General features: G+C 39.7%; 1 protein-coding gene across 37 annotated transcripts in view; it reads right to left on the bottom strand.

Annotated features, from left to right (window-relative positions):
• Nucleotides 1-22,972, bottom strand: part of DST (dystonin) — a 289,183-nt gene that overhangs the window by 149,250 nt on the left and 116,961 nt on the right. For 36 of the 37 annotated variants that reach the window (XM_038134003.1, XM_038134007.1, XM_038134006.1 and 33 more), the window contains one exon: nt 9,992-10,158. In XM_038134003.1, the coding sequence (XP_037989931.1) occupies nt 9,992-10,158 (167 nt within the window). Of the gene's footprint in view, nt 1-9,991; nt 10,159-16,888; nt 19,685-22,972 lie in introns of those variants that run through there. The other variant, XM_038133982.1, reaches the window with a different exon arrangement.

Consider the following 22,972-nt stretch of genomic DNA (forward strand, 5'->3'; position numbering starts at 1 on the left):
ACAGCTTGTCAAAGAACCTCCTTCAGAAAGACTGAGGCAACAGCACAATGGGAATGATGGCTGGACTTCAACTACCACGTACTATTCTTTGTGCCCCACACACTTTTCTGGATTCCCCCCACTCGCAGTGCTCACACTCTGTTGTGACCAGGAGATCTAATCACGGTGTCAGACGTACCCTTTGCTAATACATATGCCTGCCCCATTTTCCTGGGGTTTTTTTCAGGCATAGTCTGATTACTTAGAGAAAAGGAAGAGGAGAAGAATGGCAAGGAATGGCAATGGCTCAAGAATGGCAAGGAGGTTTGACTTTGTGGCATTAGGGAGGAACAGATCTCTTCCATCATCACAATCAAGGACCACCATGTGGACGTACAGCACAAGGTTCTGTAGCAGGTTCCTTGGTGTCAAAAGCCCCATGCCAAGGAAAGGACATAAAATGTCAACTCTGAATCAAAGCTATCTTCCATTACACCCCATCCTTCCCCCTCATTCAGAAGCTCTAGATTCACGTATGATATGGTGATAAAAAAAATTACCCCAATGCATCAAACCACTGGGTGAAGCTGAGCTGTGATGTCACTGAAATTAGGCAACAGTTCAGAATTCAGAGAAAATCAAATATTTCAATTAGAAAAGTGTTACTATAGGAAAGCTTTATTCTTACAACTGTGATAAACAAAAAAGTATGCTGCTGCATGCAGCTCTGCATATTGTTGGTTCAAGTATGTGGCAAAATCTTTTCTAAATCTCCACAGGCCCCAGCCTCAATTACATACTCTGTTAATATGATCATTGTGCCTTTTATCCTTTCTGGTTTTGTCCTCTTCTGTTGGTATGACAGGAATGCCTGCACTACATGACTTTATGTATCTCTATAGATTTCACTCAATGCCTCTATAAAGATGAACAAAGATGCCCTTTTATTTCCTTGAGAGCTGAAAAATTCTCATGTGATCTGAACCCTTCAGTTGTTCTTTGCTTATTTCTTCATAGTTTTTTATCTAAATTTTCAGATATGATGAATAAAACTGAAAAAAACAATTGCAATGGCACACAAGGGCACACTATTTACAGATGCATGTCTATTCTTCAGACATCCTAACATGTTATATCAAGACTTCCCACAGAAAAAGAATTTTTTAAAAATAATGCTTTAAAAAAGAATGTTTTAACTGCACTTAGAATAAGGAAAGCAAAAGCTGTCAGGTGCCCTAACATTAATTAATCCCCATACAATATACAGAGCTAACTCAGGTAATTCCTTCTATTATGCATGCCCTTGACTTGACAAGCACTGAATTTAATAAACCTACTGAAGCTGCCTGTCCTACCTTTGTTAGCACTGCAAAACTTTACCTGAAACTTGCCATACCAATTAATTTAGGTAAATACACAACTGTGGCATTGCAATATCAGAGATCTTTTAGTTAAATGTGGCGTTCATCTTTAGCCATACAAAACAAACCCTAATCACAACTTGGCAGTAAGTTTGCAATGCAGGTTTGAAACTCAGTACAAATATGAATGAAACTAGAAAGGATCTGTTAGTCCTTTCACTAGCTTTAAAATCAGTTTTTACACTCTCTTAGTGATAAGAGCTGTTTCCATCATTATAAAACCAGTAATGCTACAGCAACTTCAGCAATCTTAGGCTATGATAAAATTTAAATGAGAATGAGGCTCATAATTCATAACCTCAACCCACACCATGCAATCCACAAAAATAATCATAAATAATATACTTTGCTTTGAACTGTGAATACCAAAAAGACATTGAAGAAACTCAACTAAAATGTTTTTCTGTTCTGCATCCTGAGAATATGCCCTCCAGACACTGTAGTGGCTGCTTGACAGAATGGCTTCCCAGTGGGATTAGTGAAGTTACCAATGAGGAAGAATAATGAGGGACTGTAAAGAGTTCAAACAATTTCCCAAAGCCTCCTTCTCCTGTCTTTGAGGCAACCATTTCTCCGTGTGCCACAAATTTGCCAAAGGCATTCCCTGAAGACCAAGACATTTCCCTATGGGATTTATCACTGGCACATATGCCCCCACTGCTCAGACACCACATCCTTTTGGATTAAGACTTCTGACACCCTTAGGTGTCCTGGTCTTTGCTGATCCAAGAGTACAAAACACGTAAAACCCGAATTTAAAAAAAACCTGGCCTTTCAGCACAAAGTGTTACTTCACATTTTATTCCCATTAAAATGACAAGAGAAAAGCTTTGATTTCATCACAGTTTAGGTTTTTTTCTGAGTTATGGCAAAAAGAAAACTGTTATTCAGCTATTACTTAGCAGTAGGATTCAGCACAACATACACAGAGATCATTTTAAGTCCAAATCTGAAATTAATCAACCCAACTGACTGGAAGTCATCCATCTAATACCCACTAAGGCTAACCACCACGACAACACAAGATGCTGAAATTGTAGGCACACTTCTGGTACTGTTTTAATACAGCCTTTACCAAGTGCCATCACAGAATTCTTCTGAGTGCATCTGATTAAGCTCCAGGTTAGGTAACATGCTATTTGTAAATCCATCAGAAATATACTCAGGCAAGCAATACTAAAATCATGTCAATATTTTTAAGCCCCCTAAATGCAGTTTATGTTTTCCCAAATTGCCAATTCTTGACACAGAGTTCATTTATTCTACACAACAAAATCTGTTGAAAATAGTAGGAACCACACCACGAGGTGCGTGGAAAGGGGGGTGCAACACAACCAAAGTCACGTTTTCTTTGTGTTAAAGCTGGGTTACAATAAAGTAAAAGTCACAAAACAGCAAGCCAAAACCAGGAGAGCCAACTAATCTCTTTATTTCAAACTTATCCCCTAGCATTTTAAGGCTTGACACTGTGTAATATTTAGTTTCTTTCTCATTCATTCCCCAAGGGTGTTCAACATGTTTCTGCAAATTGAGGCATTATTATCCCTCCCCTTAAGGAATGTATTCAAGTCAGTACCTGAGCAGTTGCAACATGTTTTAACATCAGAGGGATGCCACATGCACTGCTGGCCAGGAGCTTAGTGTTCAACCAACTATATATACACAGCAAATCATCCTGTAGGGATGTAAGGTTGAAACAGCTTGTTCCAAACTAGAGCAGTTATTTAGCAGGCATCAGTCTAGCTTGCTGCATGCTATACCACACTCAGAAAAACATCCACTTCGTAATTCTGAAAGCATACTGAGTTATGATAGCAACATTTCAAAAGCAAAGCACTATGACCCTGGAAAATTTGTCTCACTTTATCTAGCATTTATGGACCTGTTACATTGCTGCTTCCTCTGGGAACACACTGCAGCTTCTATTCCTCTTCCTCCCACATGAAGCACTCCATGTACCTACACTTCTTCCATGCTGCATTCACTGTTAGCCTCCGTCCCTCTTTTGTCTGGGAACAGTAGCCATCTCCTCACTCACTCTCTACACTGAATGCAGCTTAAAACCCACAGGCTTTGAAGTTTTAAGGTCTCATTAAGGCCTTGCACAAAGTTTAGCAGTAACAAAGTCTCCTCTGTATCAGATCCCTGTATTTCTTTAACAGAAATTCTTTAATATAGTTAAAATATTTTTATTGTGCTCAAAATGTACCCCTTTTAATGCTATCACCACCTTGTGTAGCTTTTCTAATCCTTGCTAGGTGGTGCCAAAGTTTATGGAAACTGTCTGCAGGTGGCCTTTGCAAGCCTTGGAACAGCATTACATGAAATAACCTCATTTGTTTTCTTGTCTTAAACCTTTCACATGTATACTACAGTCCTGCTTGCTTGTCACACTGCTGCCTGACCTGAACACATTTTATCCTTTTTCTCGCTTAACCAGTCTTTCACATTTTCTATGGTTGCTGACATTCACCTGGAAGTCCAGACACAGCTGGATCTGTCTGAGTGCACAGAAGGCAGACCAAGGGCCCCTGGCCTTTAGTCACTAGTCCTTCCCATAGCATGGCTGTGGCCCATGGTGAGCACACTCTGCCAGGCAACACAGGAGCCCAGCTCCAGGGACAGCACTGACCCAGAACTGCTCTGAAGGAGCTGCACCCTCTCTGGGGGCAGAGAGAGAGCTCAGCCAAGCAGACCAAGCCCTGCTGTACCACTTTCCCTCAGGGCTGGAAAGCAGGGGCTGGACCTGCTTCACTTACTAGAACAGACCTAACACCTGAGACTAGAACTTGAAAAATGTGTCTTTATCTGGGAACTGAGCTTGCAGGGCTTCCTGAACAGATGCTATTTTTCACCATACAGGCACCACTGAAGTTACTCATTGAATGCTATCATCCAGTTACACAAGAACATAATGCTTTTGCTGGAATTCCTTTTGTAAATGCTAAAATCAAAATTAACTCTCTACTATAAAAGCTGTGAGAATACAAAAATAACATGTATAAAGGAAGGCACATATTTTTTTAAAAAATATATGTGTGATATCAATCTGATCCTATCCTCTATACTTCATCTTTTTTCTTAGAAAATGAGTTAGTCTGTGACCATGTCTGTTTTCTAAATATCAACAGTCATTGTCCTTAATGGAGCACCTACAGGTGCCAGCTAACTGTAAATGTTACAGCTATTACTTTTACTATTTCTTAAATTCCATTTCAGACACTTTTTAATTGTAATTTCCTGTAGTTCTTACATACCAAAGGTTCAGAGCAGTCTGAGATTAAAACAATAAGTTTGCTACTTTGGTATAACTTTTGATCTGAATTTGCTGTAAAATAATTGTATGTGCCAAGTGAAATCTAGATCTACCATTTAGATTACTAGCTGTCATCTGGCATATGACTCCTACTGAAATAAGAGTAGCTTTCACTCTCTATAGAAAAAAACTGTTTATATATGTAGGGGATATAACTGGGATACAGTTCTAGAAAATTAGTGTTTCTTCTTTCTGGTCAAAAGGCATGTACAGCAAAAAAAAACCACAAAACAAAACAAACAAAAACAAACAAAAACAAACCTGAGCATTTACTCAAAACAGCCTAGTGACTAGAAATACTTAAGGTGATAATGCTGCAGAATGATGAAGATTCCAGGGTGTAGGTGGTAGTATCTCCAGAAAAATCTGGGCATTACACCCTCATTAAAGTCTGCCTCCAACTTCAAAGTCTGGCTTACAGGTTTTTGCTACGTACTATATGATGGCACAAAAGAAACATCACGTAATTTTGAAACTGCCTGAAGTCAGATTTCTTCCAACACAACATATTGAATAAAACAGCATACATCTTCAATGAAAAATTCAGCTATAAAAGGCAAATGATTTAACAGATGAGCCATACAGCATATTCTTGAATCTCCTGGGTGTATCTGTAGCTTTCTCTAAAGGCCTGACCACATATCTGAAGAAAAGTGTGGAGGTTAAAAAACAGTGTGATAGCTTATATATTTAAATACAAATACAAATCTGGTTAATGTCCAGTATTAAAACACACTTTTTAATGTTATAATTTGATTTGGTCTTTCTGTGTAAGGACAAGTATTCCCACAAATGGAGTAGGTTTAGATTTGATATTAGGAAGAAATTCCTTACTGTGAGGGTGAAGAGGCACTGGAACACATGGCCCAGAGCAGTGGATGCCCCATTCCTGGCAGTGTTCAAGGCCAGGTTGGATGGGGCTTTGTGCAAACTGGTCTAATGGGAGATGTTCCTGTCCACGGCAGGGAGGCTGGAACTAGGTGATCTTTAAGGTCCCTTCCAACACAAATCATTCTATGATTCTGTGATTAAACCAAACTCCAGGGCCTGCAATGGAGCCCCTCCAAGGCAGTTATTGAGGTCAGTGTGAAGCCCTGTTCCCAGGGATTTAACCATGTACAGGTTGCAAATGGAAACTGTCTATACTCTTCAAAAGTTCAGCCAAGTAATCTTCAATCTTACCCTGTAAACACGGACCACTGCAAACTGCTGCTGAAAATATAAGGAATCTTCTCACATAGAGAAAAATTACTTTTTTTCTAAATTTGGTGGTGGGAAAAAATTCAAGTGGTATATGGATCCAAGAACTTCAAATAAAGCAAACTTTTCGTCTCATTTCCATTATTTATAAAATTACTTATTACTTTCCTTGATTTAAAGAGCACTACAAAATCACTGGCAAATCATCTCTTAATAGTAGTAAGAGAGAAAATAACAGAAGGCCTTTATGAGAAGCTCTGACAACCTAACCCTCATTGCTTAAGGAGACAGAAAACAAATATCCTGCATTTACTCAGGAGAGAGGGTGAATGACTCCAGTATGAGCTCAAGCACCTGGACACTGCCCACATCCCTGCTTGACACTGCAAGGGGAGCATTGCCAGCACAGCTGTGGGGGCAGGAAGGACAGGGAGACAGGGAAGAACCTGGGTCACTCATTGGGCCACCAATGTGCACCAAGACGCTGCAGTGGGTATGACAGTCATGCCAGGGAAATCCCAGGCTTATGGAGTATCTCCCATGCTTCTTGGGAGAGCAGGGAGTCAGGGCATATCCATGCACTATTCCTGCAGTTCTGCACCACAAATCTCAGTTTGCTTGCACAAAAAGGTGCTAAGATCCTCTGTCAAGACAGAAAAACAAAAGAAACAATCCTAACCTGCCATTAAGAGAGGGCAGGCTGCCAGTTCTGCTGAAGGGAGAGACTCCCTGCCTGCTGGCATCTGAGTCACAGCCCAGCTCCTCACCCAGCCCATCACAGCTTCAGCAATTTCCTGAAGTCTTGAAGCTGATATGTACTTGCAATTAAAAAAAAATCATGTGTGCCTGGAGAGGAGGTAGTTATGACCTGCCACTCCTATCCTGTCACCTGGAACTGGACATCTCCCTGTCTCATGGACCACTGACTGTAGGGATCATGTTGGAATCATATGGCTTGTGCCCTCGTTGGTGCATCCAGAGAAGATGTCTCAGCCTTGGTGCCAGCGCTGTGGGCCAAGGCTGTCCTCTGGGAGCTGCTGGTGCTCTGGCCTCTGGCCCACAGCTGAGCTATGGCCCCTGCAGTGGTGCAGCCAACCTGCAGGCAACACACCTGGCAGGTCCAGCCCCAGCACAGCCCCAGGGAGGTCCCAGTGCGAGGGCTGGTGCCCCCCTGGCTGCCCTGCTTCTGACTGGGGCAGTGGAACAGGCCCTGTCCTGATGGACCTCTTGAGAGAGCTCCTGCTGCTGTGCCCTGGCATGGGTAAGCACACGCCCTCCATCCAACACCCAACTTACTGTGGCTCAGTACAACGGCAATTCTAGTTACAAACCTGGGTATTTGAGCCTTCTGGGTTTTACTGTCATAGTCCTAAATGTCATGCCCTTAAAATAAGGTCTGAGCCCAATTAAAGCCCTTCCAGGACTGGAAGTCATGTCCCACCCGAAGAGCCCTGTCCCCCATTTGCAGAGTTGATTCTCCTCCCAGCCCAGGTGCCTCTGTACAGAGAAGTATCTCCAGTGAGCACAGCACACCTGGTGCAGGGGGCTGCCACACTGCGACACAACTGACAGCTGTGCTCCCATGGGGGCACTCCACAGTGGCAGCACCATGGTCCCACCCCACCGCCCAAGCACATCTGGTCATCCACCCTGGTGGAGCACCAGCTGGCAGCACCCACGGGATGCTCAAACCAGCTCCTGACACCACCTGTGATCCACAAACTGGGAGCTACTAAAACAAATAAACAGCAAATGGAGAATCGCTGCCAGAACTATGCAGATCTTTTAGTGTTTAACCTACTTATTGCTCAGAAGACAAATGAAGCATTAAAAGAGGTTTCTGGAGGAAAACAATATAGTTAAAAATAACCAATGACTGTTTGGGAAGATCATTCCTCTCTTGTGAGCAATAGCTGGAAATTATTATCTCTGTTTAAACAGTACAAAACAAAAAAGGAAAGAGACATAGAAACTCACTGAAATCAGTGGAAGAATCTCACTCTCATTCCATTTGAAATGGAATCCAACAACCTGTAACTTCTCACAGCAAAAACACATTAGATAAGGTTGGTAAACATTCCTGGGAAGGACAAAATCCTTAGGTGAAGTTATGTTTACAGAAAGAAGTTCAGCTCAATGGAAACTGGCACAGAAGCCCAGAAAATGGGGACTCTGCTCCCCAGTCACTGAATCACTTGCTTTGTGCAACACACTGGAGTCAAAGGTGCCTGTTCTTCCCTGCTGAAACACTGTGAATGAAACTCACGGGGTAACACCAGAAATACTGATCCAACAAAGCAATTCAGTCATATCCCAAGGTATTAACATTTGCACAGCTGGAGGACAGGATTCAAGTTTTTCATTATTTATTAACTGGTCTGTACCATAATTACCAGTTGCTTGAGCAGTTAAGGCTACACTGCTCTATGCAAGAGATAGGAGGTTCTGAAGAAGCTCTGGGAAATATTTTCCATTACTCCATCTCATTAAGTTCCTTCCTTTTTTTACTCTGTCCAATCCCGCTGTATCTTTCATATTGTTTATTTTGTCAAATACTTGCCTGTGCTATGTTCATTCCTTTGGTTGTTCAGTCCCAAGTAAAACAGACTTGTCTTTTGCCAGCTATTTCCTTTTGTCTTGCCAATGTTACTAAAAGAGACTTTCTTGCTGGCATGCTGACCAGCTACCCAGAACAGAAGCATGTCAGAAAACAGCCTCATTGACTGAGATGCAGCTTCGTTTTACCACGAGATTATGCACTGCCACAGCAAGCTTCTCAGGGACTTTGAGCACTGTGCATGATGTTTGCAGCCTTTATGCACAGCCTGTCTCCTGTTTTACTTTAGTGTCCTAATCCCCATAAGGATCACATGTCCGTTGTGTCTACTTAGACTTTCTTCTCTGGTGGGCCAAGTGGTCCCACAAGAGGAAATCCAAAACTAAAATTATCTACTCCAGGCTCTGTTCACTGAATGTGCAAGAAAAAAAACACCAAATTTTCCTTTACTGGGGACACTCCTTCAAATTATACCAATGAAATCATGCACCCTTAAACTTCCTTATTATACGCTCCAGGGCATAGAGTACAAACTACACGTGCTATGATAAACTCAGAAAGCCTCGTGCAGTGAAGGACAAGTTAGTACACACTGATTAACCCAGCAGGCAGAATACTCTCCCATGTGGTCCTCTAAGACATAAACCTTCTTAGTCAATTCAGGAACAAAAAAAAAATACACAATAAAGAAGACACATCACCAACCAAGAGAGAACAGTGAGGAGATCAATGATCAAATCTCTGACAAGCTTGATGCCAAAGTCAGCTTTGTGAAGAGAGACCTGCTCTCACTTAGAATCCAGAATCAGAAATCCTCTCCAGTCAGTAGACACTTTCAGCTGTATTTCAAGTTAATATCCTGCACCCTTTAGATTCTAGTCACAGCCACCAGTGACTCTACAATGTCTGCTTAACTTTGTGAGAGTATGGTCACAAAAGCAGAAATCCCTTCTCAGACTGAGAACATTCAAGCCAGTTGGTCACATTTTCCATGAGAATACCCTTTTACAGGAAATGCATCTCAGAGTAGGTCTGGGCTCCACACATAAACACTGAAGAATCTCTACACTCCAGGGCCATCCAAGGGTAAAGTCACACAAGGAAGAAGACGGGGATCTCAGACATATCATCCAGTCATACAGTAGTTGATGGCTTTCGCCAGCAGTGTAGTTTTAGACTTTGGTGATCAGTTCTGTCTCTGCCCCACCTACACTTAAACATCAGTATGACAAAAAAGGACTGTGGAGAAGACTGAATTCTGGAAGCATACTTCCTAGCAGCTTGAACATGCCCCATGAAAAATGTACAGGATTCCTGAAAAGATTGCTCTGAGGAAGGAGGGACATGCAAATGTTAACAAGGCATCCTTTGGCTGCAAGGAGCAGGAAATCACCGAGGAAGAGTCAGTGTCGTCTCCACAGCTGCAGTTCTATTACAGCATAAACCATAAAGCCCTCTCTCTTTGTATATTGAAATGCTGTAATTAACATTTGCCAAGGGAGCAAACAGTGTACTTGCCTGTATTTATGAATGATGGCATTAAATAACCTTCCATCGCGCCAGCAGGTAGTGAAATTTTCACAACGTATTCCAGCATAACCCTCTGTTGTTTGCTGTGACCACAGGAGCAGTCTCTCTTTAGCAGACATGTCCTCTGACTCTCCAGTAACATGGATATCAGATATCTAAAACACAGTTAATGCAAAAATTACAGTCACATCTAATCCATAAGAATGTTTAAAATATTGCAGAAAAATCACTCTGCATTGCTGGAGATTTTATTGTCTGGTATCTGCATACATGAATACAATTATTATTCAGGCACTGTATAAGATTCATGTCTGTCATGTCTTATCCTTACACACTCTTAGTATCTTCAACATGAAATACAAAATTCACAGTTTTCTTCAGTTAGCCAGTTCTCAGTCTCTTAATTTCTGGGTACAATATAATACTATTGCATAATGCAAAATACTTAACTGTTTATTTGCGCTGGTAATACAATCTATTTTTATGTATGACAACTAATATGTATAAATACTATATAAGTATATATAAAATGCAATATGTTTCATGTATATACATATTATGCAATATGTATATAGTCACACTTACACAACAGCCATATTTATATTATTCATAGCTATGAAATTCCTCTCTTAAAACAGATTGATTTATAATACATGTTCTGGAATTTAGTGACAAAACAGTCATTCTGAGTGAAAGCTGATAACAGTTTTAAGACAAAATCCTTTGAGAAGTATTTTAGAAACGACTAAAAGACTGAAGGATTACAAATAGAAATTTTGTCTGATCAAGAAGGTTCAGTTTTAAATTATCTAAGTATTATCAACTCCTTATCAGGGAAAGTAGGAAAGTATCGGGAATTTTACCTTTAAATACTACTTTATAGTACATTAGATCATCCCTTAATGAAGTTCAGTCAGTTTCCTTGGAAAACTACCACAGCATAAATATGAAGCAGATTTTTTGCCTAATTTACACATGTATTGTTTGTACCTCATGTTACAGAAATTGTACTCAATGTAAAGGTAAACTTTTAAAAGGAAGAAAAATAGATGTGCCTTGACAAAGAAAGTGCTACAGCATGTTTTCATTTTTCTAAGTGACTGCCTTTTTACCACTTATCCTAACAAGAGACAATACAAGGTGTTATTATGAACTACATAGGAACCCATGTACCACAAGGCACTGTATAACAGCCTGAATATGTAGCTCAGCCATTACAAAAGCAGAGGCAGAGCTGCTTGGGCAGAGGCAAGAGGGCTTGAGGCAATGCCACAGCTTGTGGCTAGACAACAGGCACCTCTGTGAGCCCCCCTGGAGGAGGCTGCTCCCCACGAGCACACACCCAGCACTGCAGAGACACCGGGGTTCTCTGGCTCCAGAGCCAGCCTGAGGCCACAGCTCAGGGCAGGTTTGCCTACAAACAACTTTGAGTGCTTGAGTGTGCTGCAGAAGAGCTGTAAACTGAGCTGTGGCAATTCCAGCAATCCTGTTCTAGCATAAACCAGGCAGCTACACCCATGAGGTCAGACGGGATGGTCATAACAACTTCTCCCAGCCTCAGAATCTCCGCACACAGAGATATCTTCTGTCAGGGCTCTGACAGGGGGAATTCCAACAGGCTAGGCTGGAAATTATGGGGTTTTCTCACATTAGAGCCACAAAATCGCAGTGCCAAGAATGATGTGTAGCTTTCCTACTGATGTTGCTATGTCATGGCCTAAGACAAGGTGGTGGGAAGCCCTGGGAATCAGGGAACTAGAGGAAGCCCTTAGAGATATCAGGGCAATGGAGCTCACTGCAATTTCTTTACCACCTGTCATACTTTCAGGGAATGATCAGCACTTACACCTATACAGTAAAATATAAATAAATTTAATGTAGGGAAAAAAATTTATATTACTTTCTATTCAAGTAACCATAAAATCACAAGCTGTGAGTGCAGTCCTTCAGATTCCTATCACAGGCCATTGTATCTGCTGGATGTATGTAAGGGAAAAATACAAACACCAATGCTAGAAAGCAAAACAATTTTCACTGTTCAACTAGCCCGTAAATTACCTGACAGCATTTTTTACATCCTATTGTCTACAGCTTCAGCACATTTTTAAGAAAGATCAAAGAGAAGGGGAAAAAAAACCTTTTTTTTTTTTTTTGTTCAAAACACAGTAGAGAACACTTGCAGCTGTGACCATTTGTAACTTTCTAGGTATCAAAATCCTGCAAAGATTATTTACTGAATGAAATACAGATGGGATGAGTCGTGTCTGTAAAGACAACATAAAATACAATGTGGCAAAAGACTGACTTGTAATCACTCTGAAAGTTTTCTTGTAAAAATCTAGGGAACTCAGCTGCAGTGCAAGATTTGTCTGTGGGTTAGCTTTATTGTTTGGTATTTCAAAGCAAGAAAGCAAACTAAATGTTTTTTCAGTAGCTTTAGTTTCTATTCATCACAGAACAACCAGATCACAATATAAATGAAGTCAACCATATACTGCTTATCTGGACAACGCTTCTGAAAGAGATGATGTCATCTCCAAGTGCCAGATGCCTAGCATAAAAAAAAAACCCCGACAAACCCAAACCTATATTTTTTGTCTGTCATTTTCACAAAGTCCTCTGTGTGTAATCCTTAACTATCAGATTTTTTAATATACTCTAACATGAGCAAGCTAACTATGCAATTTGCTAATGGCCCTTCCTTACTGCTGAGCTCAAGCCCTTGGCCTCCTTCACGGTTAATTGAGCAGGGATGGCTCTGTGCACTTCAGACTGCAGAGAGTGCAAACACAGCATGTTTGAGTGCATATTAGATTCCTCTGGAAACAAGTCATTTCAAACATCAAGGCAACTTCTGAAGACTGTACTAGTATCTGGTGTTAGATATACACAGCATTTTAGTCATGGACACAAACACAAGGAGAACTTTTACTCTGAACATGACTATTAGGGAAGCTCACAGTTGAAATTTTGGATAGCTAAAATATTAATTCAGCTTATTACATGAAGATCAACAGGTTTTTGATCCAAAATCTTCCAAGCACTCTAGCTATCCATCTGAAGAGAAAGGAAAAGGTTTTCACTCATAGAGGTAGCCAATTTCACTACAGGTTACATTAACTACAGGAACATTAACATCAGCCTGAGACCTGAAACAGCCTGAGCAATTCCATTCTCTAAATAAAGTACTTCACCTTTCAAGGCTAACATTACAGACTTTTTAATAAACATTGAAATAGTATTTTAAACGTAGACATACTCGAAGTGAAATAGAAATACTCTAAGTGAAATGGTGAGTCAAATGGTTATATTTTATTACACCTACAAATATGGGCTCTAGTTTACAAGGTGTCCTATTAATTTAAAACTTCTTAACAAGTAAAATACTACCAAAACAAAATAAGGTGTAAGAGAAAGGGAGATATTCCATCTTTCCTTTAATAATCCCATAAGAACAGTAGAGAGACTTGTCCACCAACTATGCATTATCATCAATATTTCTAACATCATTTTCCATAGGAGAAAAACAGAAAGACTATTAAACTAAGAATTCTAGAACAGAAAATAAATTGGGGGAAATCAAATCTTGTACTCATAAAATTCAGTCCTTCCAAGCAAAGTTTGTATGAACCTTTTGTATCCCACAGCCTTTCATTTGCTCACTATAAACTGCTTAAGTAGAGCATATTTGTTCCTTGAGCGTGGAAAGAACAAATTACAGCATTTGCATGAGTTTGAGCAGTTGTTTTCCAGGGATCCAGTTCTCCAAATTATCTCAAAGCCTATGAATTAAAAGTTATGCAAGAAAAAGCAACAGAGGTAATTCTCTATACAGCCCTTCTATTTCAGGATCAAAGTCTTAACTGGCACTAAATACTCTCTCTTGCTTGTAACAGGGAGAACGTGTTCACTTCTGCTACTGCACATGCTTTTTCTCAGCCTGTAAATTCCCCCTGGATCATACAGTATACAAAATCCAAACACCAAAAAGCCTCAAGCTCTTTCCTTGCACTGATTTTAGTGATGCAGTTTGGAGCCCAAAGAGAAGAGCAGACCGAAGAAGACTTTTCCAAGAGATCAACAGTGATGCTGTATTTCTGTGATTCATTTTCAAATTGCAAACAGAAGAAGAGCAAGACTCATACAGACAGTAAGAAGTCTACCCTCTGATTCCACCTTATTCTAAATGTTTTGAAGCAAGACTAAACTTGACATAATGTACTAAACTGCACCAAAGTATATAATGAGCTAGAGATGCATGATTCTGGTGTATCGTCTCTATCCCAGGCCACATTATGACCTGAGAAATGCTTATTAGGCTTCAGCAGAAAGTAAGAAACTTTTCTCTCAAAGTAATTAATGAGTAACCAAGAGCAATGCTTCAGCAGATCCCTCTAAGCTGAGTTCTGTAATCAGGAAAAGAGAGGTGATGAAGTAGCTCATATTTGAACATAAAATCATAAATTTTTACATGCATAAGGAACAGTGCCACAGCAAGAAACTCAAAAAATTTGTATTTCAGTAGAGAGGATCATACTGTTTCAGAGAGTAAAATGTCATATCTCTCTTGCAGTGCAAATTATCCAACTGTACCAACGAGTTTCCTCTGGTGTCTGCTTCTCAGTTTGAAATGCCAACATGCTTTCAATTACAAGCCACATCTGAGGCACTGTCTAAGCTGAGAGTACATTACATCACAGGTAAGTTGACAAGGTAAGGGAAGGCTACTGATCTCTGTAATTACAGTAAAGAAAATGGTAAAGCTGAGATTGCTAACTACAAAATTTGTGTGACAGCTCAGGCCAGTAACAGGGCCTTTGCAAACTCTTATAAATACCAGCTTCGCTTAGTATAAAAAAGACAGAAGTGTAAGACATTAAAATGCTTTTTTAGTTCTCAAAAACAATCAGAAGGAAAGTGGTTATGAGTTTGTACAGTAATTAAAGTCTGAAATCTAGTTTTTCCTGGTTTTGTTTAGAGGTCAAACCTTGGTGTTCTTAAAATTACTTATACTGAGAATCTTGGGTTGAGAAAGGGAATTGAACTGATTTTAGCAACTGAGGCATTTAGCCTGATATGTCAGTAGTTTCAAATTCATGCAATGTTTTCTCAATATCAGTTGATGTAGGTGCTCAACAGAAATGTTTTTTCTCCCTTCTTCTGTGGTAATAAGAGGTATAGACCTGGTTGGAGTAATAAGTGCAGCAGTATTAGAAGCTGTATTACTTTCATTATTCAAGAAAAATCAGCCATGCTTAGCTGAACAGACAAGGCCTCATACCCTCTTACTCAGCAGTGATGTTTTGTGCAAATCAAAGAACATTCCTAAGCTGTTCCTGAATTCCAGCTAAGATTAAGAGGGCAAAGATCTCTGTGTGTATTAGGAGGTTATTTGTACTATTGTGAACTGTGTGTTGTAATTGGGTGTGTTATCTATGTTTAAAAAACTAAGCTCCAACAAAGTATTGTTTGATTCCTGTTAGAAAAGTAAATTATAATAGCAAAAGACGTTTAGTTAGCTCTTTGCTGGAAAGATTGCCTTTGGCATATGCCCATTCCCTCTGCTCACTCAACTGAAAGCTCAGATGTCCCCGTTGAGCAAGGGGGATCAGTTTTGGACCAGATCCTGGTATCAGCATTTGACTCACTTGTACAGATTTCAGTTATCCCAAAGATGGGTGGGGCAAAACTGGAAATACGGATTGAATTGGTAAGCATGGTCACCAAAACTTTGCTCTCCTTCAGATATTCTGCAATTAAGATTGTATTTTGGTTTTTATTGTAAAAACAAAATAATGCTACCCTCAGAGGAAGGTGGAATTTAAATAATTAATAGGTCATCTAGACAGTTTGGGAGGAGAGATCCTTTGAAAGAAGTGTAGAGTGCTATTAACAGGATTAATGTTCACTTGTTCTATTTCAAGCTGCCTACATAGCTCTATCATTCTTCAGTTCCTAATGGCCATAACTGCAGAGAATTAGAAATATTCCTTTCCTTGATACAAAACCCAAAGGAATTACAAGATCATGAAGAGGTCGTAAGAAAATTTACTGCAGATACTGAATGAGAATGCTAAAATTCACTCCACCTTCTAGCAACATTTTAACATGAAAATCTCTTTCCTAAATTGGGAAGCAGATCAAACAACAGAGAGAAAAATAGGACAAGAATATACCAACAGTCCTAAAGTATAGAGTTATTACATAGCATTTGAAAAAGATCAAGTTATATGTTCTGTCCTACAAATATCCATAGCATCATAGCGTGGTAAAAGGTTCATACACAGCGTAGTGAAGATATTTTTGTAATACAAAAATTACTGTTCAAATACTTATCCTAAACTAACTTTCAAAGATAATGCACTGTATCAAAATATTTACCTTGCTCCTGTTTGGTGCAATGCTAAATAATGCCTTTTCTTTTGGCAAATGAGAAAGTACAGCATCAGGATAAAACCTCTTTTGTTCAAGTAACGGATCACTTATACTTTGAGAAAGAAAATGATACAACTTTTCAGATTTACTGCTTTCTGAAACATTTTCAGTGACTCTGCAAGAAGTTATGTTTAACTCAGTTTCTTCATGTTGTCTGCCTAAAATGTGGAGAGCAGGATCCGAAGTAGTTCCTTTTCTATAACAAAGACCACTGGACTTCTTCAGGAATGCTAATTCTCTCCTGTTATCATCCTGTGAACATTTCCTTTTCCATGCACAGTGTTTCTCTGAATTGCTCTTGTCTTGTTCCTTTAACTGTGTGTCTGTCCCATCAGACTTGGCGAGCCCCTGATTATCACCATGAAAGCTCTCCCCACAAAGAGAATCACTCTTTGCTTCGCCCGAGAAAACTTTTGCTTTAGCAATATCAACTGAAAGGTCTGTACTCACAGGCAGAGCATTACCAGCCACTGTCACTCTCCCGGGGAGGAAGTCAGCCAATCCCACACCCTTGGGATGAATCTCGACGTTTTCTGCAATCTCCACTTCACACTGTCTTTTTTCTTCATTTTCTTTAACGTGCACTGAATTTGATCCCTCCTCGGTTGATTTCTTTCTCCTTTTTCTTCTGAAATATTTTCTTCCAGGGGAATGTTTATCTGGACTTAAGGGAGCTTTGGCAGGATCTAAACACTGTTCTTCCTTTTCAGCCCTCACACATCCACAGACATTCCCCATTTGGCTGTCTGTAACTCACAGCCACACAGTTTCATTCATTCCCAGATATTTAAATAAACTTAAATCCTCCTCAGAAAGTTAAGAACTGCTGTTTCCACTGTATTTTCTTCCAGACTTCACATGCACCCGCCTCAGTGCGTAGCCATTTTGCTTATGAGAAATGCACACGCAATAAACGCTGTGGCTCGCTGCCCAGGCAGGGCCTGTGTCTGATTAGACACTGTGGCTTATTTCTGGCCACCAATCCTCTTAAATAAACATCACTGTTCCAGCGTTGGGCTGTAATGCTGATTGCTTTTCACAGAGATGACATAGCAGTTATGAGCAATAGAAATTTCTCACATGCATTTTAACTTCCCGTTTCACTTAGTAACTTGAGCAAGATAAAGTAGAAAAATATGTAGCAACCTTTGAAACTATTAGCTACACTCCAAATCCAAAAGTAAGCAGCAAGTAAATAGCAGGGGTTTAGTCAGCAGATTTGTTTTGCACTTCATATGCTTTTATGACCTACCCAATGATCCACAAATGGGAAGATTGAACTAAAGGATCAGAAATTGCTCTGACAGCTTGCTGGGGGTCAAGTTTTTATTTGTGTGTGGAGTTTTCATAGCAGCTAATGTGATTTTTCACTGATTTGTCAGCTATAAATAACCTGCTGCTTCACTGCCATCATAAAAGCACAACAGCTTGCTCAGGGCAGTGACACTATGTACTGGGGCTGAAACTTTGCAGCAGACTTAAACCTTCTGGCAGATAAAAGTGAAACAAATCACAAAAGCCAATCTAGCTAGAAAACAGACCTTAAGTTTACTGTTTACAAAGATGGAGCTTTATCCTCCTCCCATGCTCCTGTAAGGCATTTCTGTTTAGCTCTGAATATAAGATCCAAGAAGGATCTAACTATACCTAAAACTAAGCAGAAATATACACTTTTAAAATGCAAGCAAGTCTAACCTCTAGTATATTTTGTTTGGAAAAATCTTTTTAACTTTCCTCTTTGTTTTTTGTCATGGATATGTGAAATCTACTAAAACCAGCACACATGGTCAAGGACAGATGTGTATGGTTTCTCATGCTGCAAAAGAACTACAGAGTGACTTGCCAGGCATTATCAGGTATTACCATTGACTTTCTCTTGCTTATTTGAAAAGGAATTGCAATAATGAGACCCAGAGACTTGATCCCCAGAGGCCAGTTTCAGTTTCACTGAGTATTCCACAATTTAGTGACAGGATCTAGAAGGAATAATACAGCAAAGATCTAGGATGAGCCTCCAAAGAACTTCCAAGGATACAGCTGCTCACTGATGACTACTCTCAGGGTACTGGGGTAAAATTTGACAGTAATGCTTAGAAAATGTTATACTGTAACACCACAGAATACTGTGACAAATGGGCAGCTATGTACAGGTACAATGTTAACATGTTTCTTTTCAAAGTAGACATTTGTTCTGTGACTAAACTCTTTCCTAGCCTCAATTTGTATTTGCATTTGCAGCATGCCCAACATACAAGTGCACTTGTGACACTTGTTCCCTTTACTCACAAGGAATTGTATCTTAGTCTGTTAAGAAAAAATTACTTTACAAATGTGACTTTTAGCTAAGACCAAAGGACTTACTGATTTAAAACATATTTCCATATGGGTCTGTGTTGGGTCCTGACATGAGCCCCCTTTATTAACAGAAAAACACATTAAAAATATATACCTTTCTAAATTACATTCCTGTGTTTGTACAAAAAAAAAAACCCAGCTTTTAAACCTAAATATATACTTCTTTTTCTTCTCTCTCATCAGAAAAGATGATTCAGGACTTTACAGTGCAATGCGCCAAGGCTGATTTCATTTCACACTGATATAGTTTCTGGTTTAACACCAAGATGCCTAGTAATAATATATGGTTAAAGAGATCATAGTATAATGGTCTCAAAATGTATACAAAAATATTGTCTTGATAAAACAGAAATTATGTAAAATATTAAAGACATTGACATTTGAATGGACAACTGCAAATCTTCATGCTGCCTAATTCAAAATGTACTAATGTAATCTACCACTAGTGCACTGCTAATGTTATTCTTCCTCCACAAATTTCACAGGGGGAGAGAATTTCCCTAGAAATACTGCAAATTTAAATTCTCAGTGCAAGTGCATTTTTCAATTAATACATGTGGGTATCAAGGTTTCGAAACAGTATTATATTAGATTGTTTTACTGAGCTTTACTGGAGTGTGATTTGGTATGTCTTTCCATTAAACTGCTTGCATCTCTTTAACAGTCACCATGATACCACCTTCTTTCAAACAGAAAATGACCCTAAACTACACTGTTGTGCCTAATTTCCTGTAGATCCAGTGGCACACTGACAGTCACAAAAATATAAAATAATATCTAATTCAAGATATGTCAGAAGAAACACATTATTGTTATTTTACAGCTGACCATTACATTTTGTAATGCAGTCAGTAATTTACAGAGCCCTGGATCTTGCCCATCCTCTTTCATTCATACTTTAAATTTTGATTATTTTTCTTAAGAGTAAATTTTTCAAAAATCAGGAGCCACTGAAGTAGAATTAAAGAAAAAAAAAAAAAAAAGAGACAGCAGAAATATAAGAATCAGATCTAAAGGACTGGTTACAAGATGAGTGTTCCCAACAATCCTGCCCTACTTCTGCATATTCCAGGTAAATTTACTCGAATGCACCTGGTAAAACTGCAGCTAGTCCTAGAAGAGAGCCACAGGATGGTGAAGGGTCTGGAGGGGAAGCCTTGTGAGGGGCAGCTGAGGTCACTTGTTCTGATCAGCCTGGAGGAGACTGAGGGGAGACCTCAGTGCAGTTACAGCTTCTTGTGAGGGGAGGAGGAGGGGCAGACACTGATCTCTTCTCTGTTGGTGACAGGACCGAGGGAATGGCCTGAAGCTGAGTCAGGGAAGGATTAGGTTTAGGATAAGGTTTTCACCCAGAGGGTGTTTGGGCACTGGAACAGCTCCCCAGGGCAGCGGTCACCGCACTGGCAGAGTAGAATAAGTGTTTGGACAAGGCTCTTGGGCTCATGGTGATTCTTGGGGTGTCCTGTGCAGGGTTAGGAGTTGGACTTGATGATCCTGAAGGGTCCCATCCATCGCAGAATATTCTATGGTAGCTCTATGATTTATCCATTTCTAAATATTGTCTAGGAATAAAAGCATTCCAAATATACCTCTGCAGATAATTAGTAGCCTTTATACCTTTTTATCTTTCTAGACATAAATATTTCTGAGACTTAACAATACTTACCAGCTGTTCCTGAGAAGGCTATCAGCTCTCTATTAACAATTCTTTCTACTGTTTTTTTTTTCCAAGAACCAAATAATAACTTTATAGTCACTTTAACTTTCTAAGTCAGTCACTTAAACTCTTGAACCAAAGAAAATATCAAGGACAACAGAATCGATAAATTGCATTTATATCAGTTGTTGGGTTTTTTAACCTAAGCAAAATAAGCGAAGACGATAAATGAAAGTGCTAGTAACTAAAGAAAAAAATACCACTTTCAGCTAACTGAGATTCTATCAAGTCATAACTTTGGTCTCAGCAAGCAAAGAGACAGAGTTAACAGGATTAACCTGGAGGTTCAGAAGAGGGAAACTTAAATTTCTCCAAAAAACCTGACAGCTAGAGCACAGACAGATGATATTCTAAAGCACCAGAACAGACTACCACTGAAGCCTGTGAGAACCACCACAACACAGTGATGACCACACCAAGGGCTTTGTCTTGGACAGCTGACTAATCTGACTAGACCTGAATGGAAGCTCGGCACTGATTTAAGGCAGAGATCCAGGTGATCAAAGCTGTTAACCACCAGGGATTGTTCTGTTTCTTTATCTTGATACTGGGTTGGTTTTTTTGGTGGGTGATTTTTTGGGTTTTTTTTTTGTTTGGTTGGTTTTTTTTTGTATTTTTTTAAACAAAACATGTAAAAGATACAAATTTATACCCACCAAGGGTGCAAAGTTTTATGGGGAGATTAACAACAGACTTTTTCTGGCACGAAAACTCCTAAATACAACATGAATAAAGGATTAGACCAGCACTTGTGTGCAATTTGACCTGTCTTACAGGCCACTTAAGCACAAACAAGAGGTTAAGATTAAGACACGGAAAACAAATTACTAACACTGAAACACGAAACAGCTCATGCAGATTTGTATGGGCTTGCACTTAACCACAGATTTCTGTAATTTGTCAAGCATGTCTGTGACTGGTAAATGCAATAATTTCTTAATATGAGACAGGTGCATAACATATTAAAATGGCAATGTTGTTGAATATTTGTGTATTTCTAAGTCTGCAAAATTATGACACCATTCACCCTATGCACACTGCTAATTTATGCTTTATTATTTGTCTCATATAGTTAGCAATTATTGTACGGGAGAAATTATCCTACTTTGCTAATCAAACCATGCCAAGTTGTCTTTTATCAAAACCCTACTAGTAATGCATTTTAGATCTGGATCTGAGCTCCCTTTCCCCTCTTTTTCGTGTGTTTATGCAACACAGCAGAAGTAATGGAGCGTTTAGCACAAATGGGATGTGTCATTTCACGGCACTAAAACAGCATACCAGATAACCAGCAAGCATTTTGTTGCACTGCTTTAAGGTCACATGCAGAATAACAGAGAGATAAACATAAGCCAAATAGAAAGTGAAAATTAAAGCACAAGATACAAAACAAGAATAAAAATAAAGGCTGGCCAGCACAAACAAAAGGTTTGGAGATGTTTGAGCTGTACTGGCAGCCACTCCTCAAACTCTGAAAGAGATGTTCAACTGCCAAGTCACAACCACCAACAGGAGAGGTTGTCTATCTAGTGAGATGGATTACAAAAAGAGGAATTTGCTCCTTATTGATGGTTTCATGGCATTAAGGACAGAGACCTCACGTTTCTCTCACCCTTGCTGTGATTCAGATGAGTCCCAGAAATTTCAAGAATTCTGCACCCATTTTCTTACCCAAGACTTAGGAATTTCACTATTTTAAAAATAAATCACTGAAGAATTCCAGAAGAAACAACTAGGAGTTCAGCTGAGAAATAAAATATCACAAGAGTATAGCCTAACAAATGCTGGAGGACAGGTAATGCTGCTGCAGTGGCTAATGACAGACAATGCAGCTATCACTTTATCCTACCATCACCTATAGTCACAGATGGGGCATCTGGCCACACAGTTCCATTTTTAAATCTTTAAGAAGATCAGACATTGAACTGTTCTGGTTATTTTAAAGCAGAGGCAGAGTAAATTTCAATCCTTGGGCTGCAAGGCACACAGCACCGGGAATGGTTGCCAGGAGAAGAGTGACTGAAGGCCAGACCCAGCTCTCCTGATCTCTCATGGCCACCTCAAGAAAGCAGGCAGCATGTGTACTGAATGGAGACTCTACCATGGGATATCCCTCTGTCTTCTGCACATCATTTACTGAAGTGAGCTACCACAGCTGAGCTGCCTCCTCCTCTGGCTACGCTGTACAAAGGTTTACAGCCTTACAAATCCACCTGTCTCACCTTTTCACCAACGCTGGTAAAAGTTTAGCTGCTGATGTTGGACCAAATGAACAGTCTGTACACAGCTTGGGGGCAGACTAATCAAAAGTGATTTTTTCTTAAAGGTTTATGGGGAGTCAGCAGCAAAAAAAAAAAAAAAAAAAAAAAAAAGTATTTGCTGGCTAGCAAGAGAAATGTAAAGAGGTTAGTTACATGTGTCAAAGGAGGCCTGAGAGAAAGTGCCCATCTGGCTGGAGAGGG

The sequence above is a fragment of the Motacilla alba genome, chromosome 3 (assembly GCF_015832195.1).
Source record: "Motacilla alba alba isolate MOTALB_02 chromosome 3, Motacilla_alba_V1.0_pri, whole genome shotgun sequence".
Classification (NCBI taxonomy): Eukaryota; Metazoa; Chordata; class Aves; order Passeriformes; family Motacillidae; genus Motacilla; species Motacilla alba.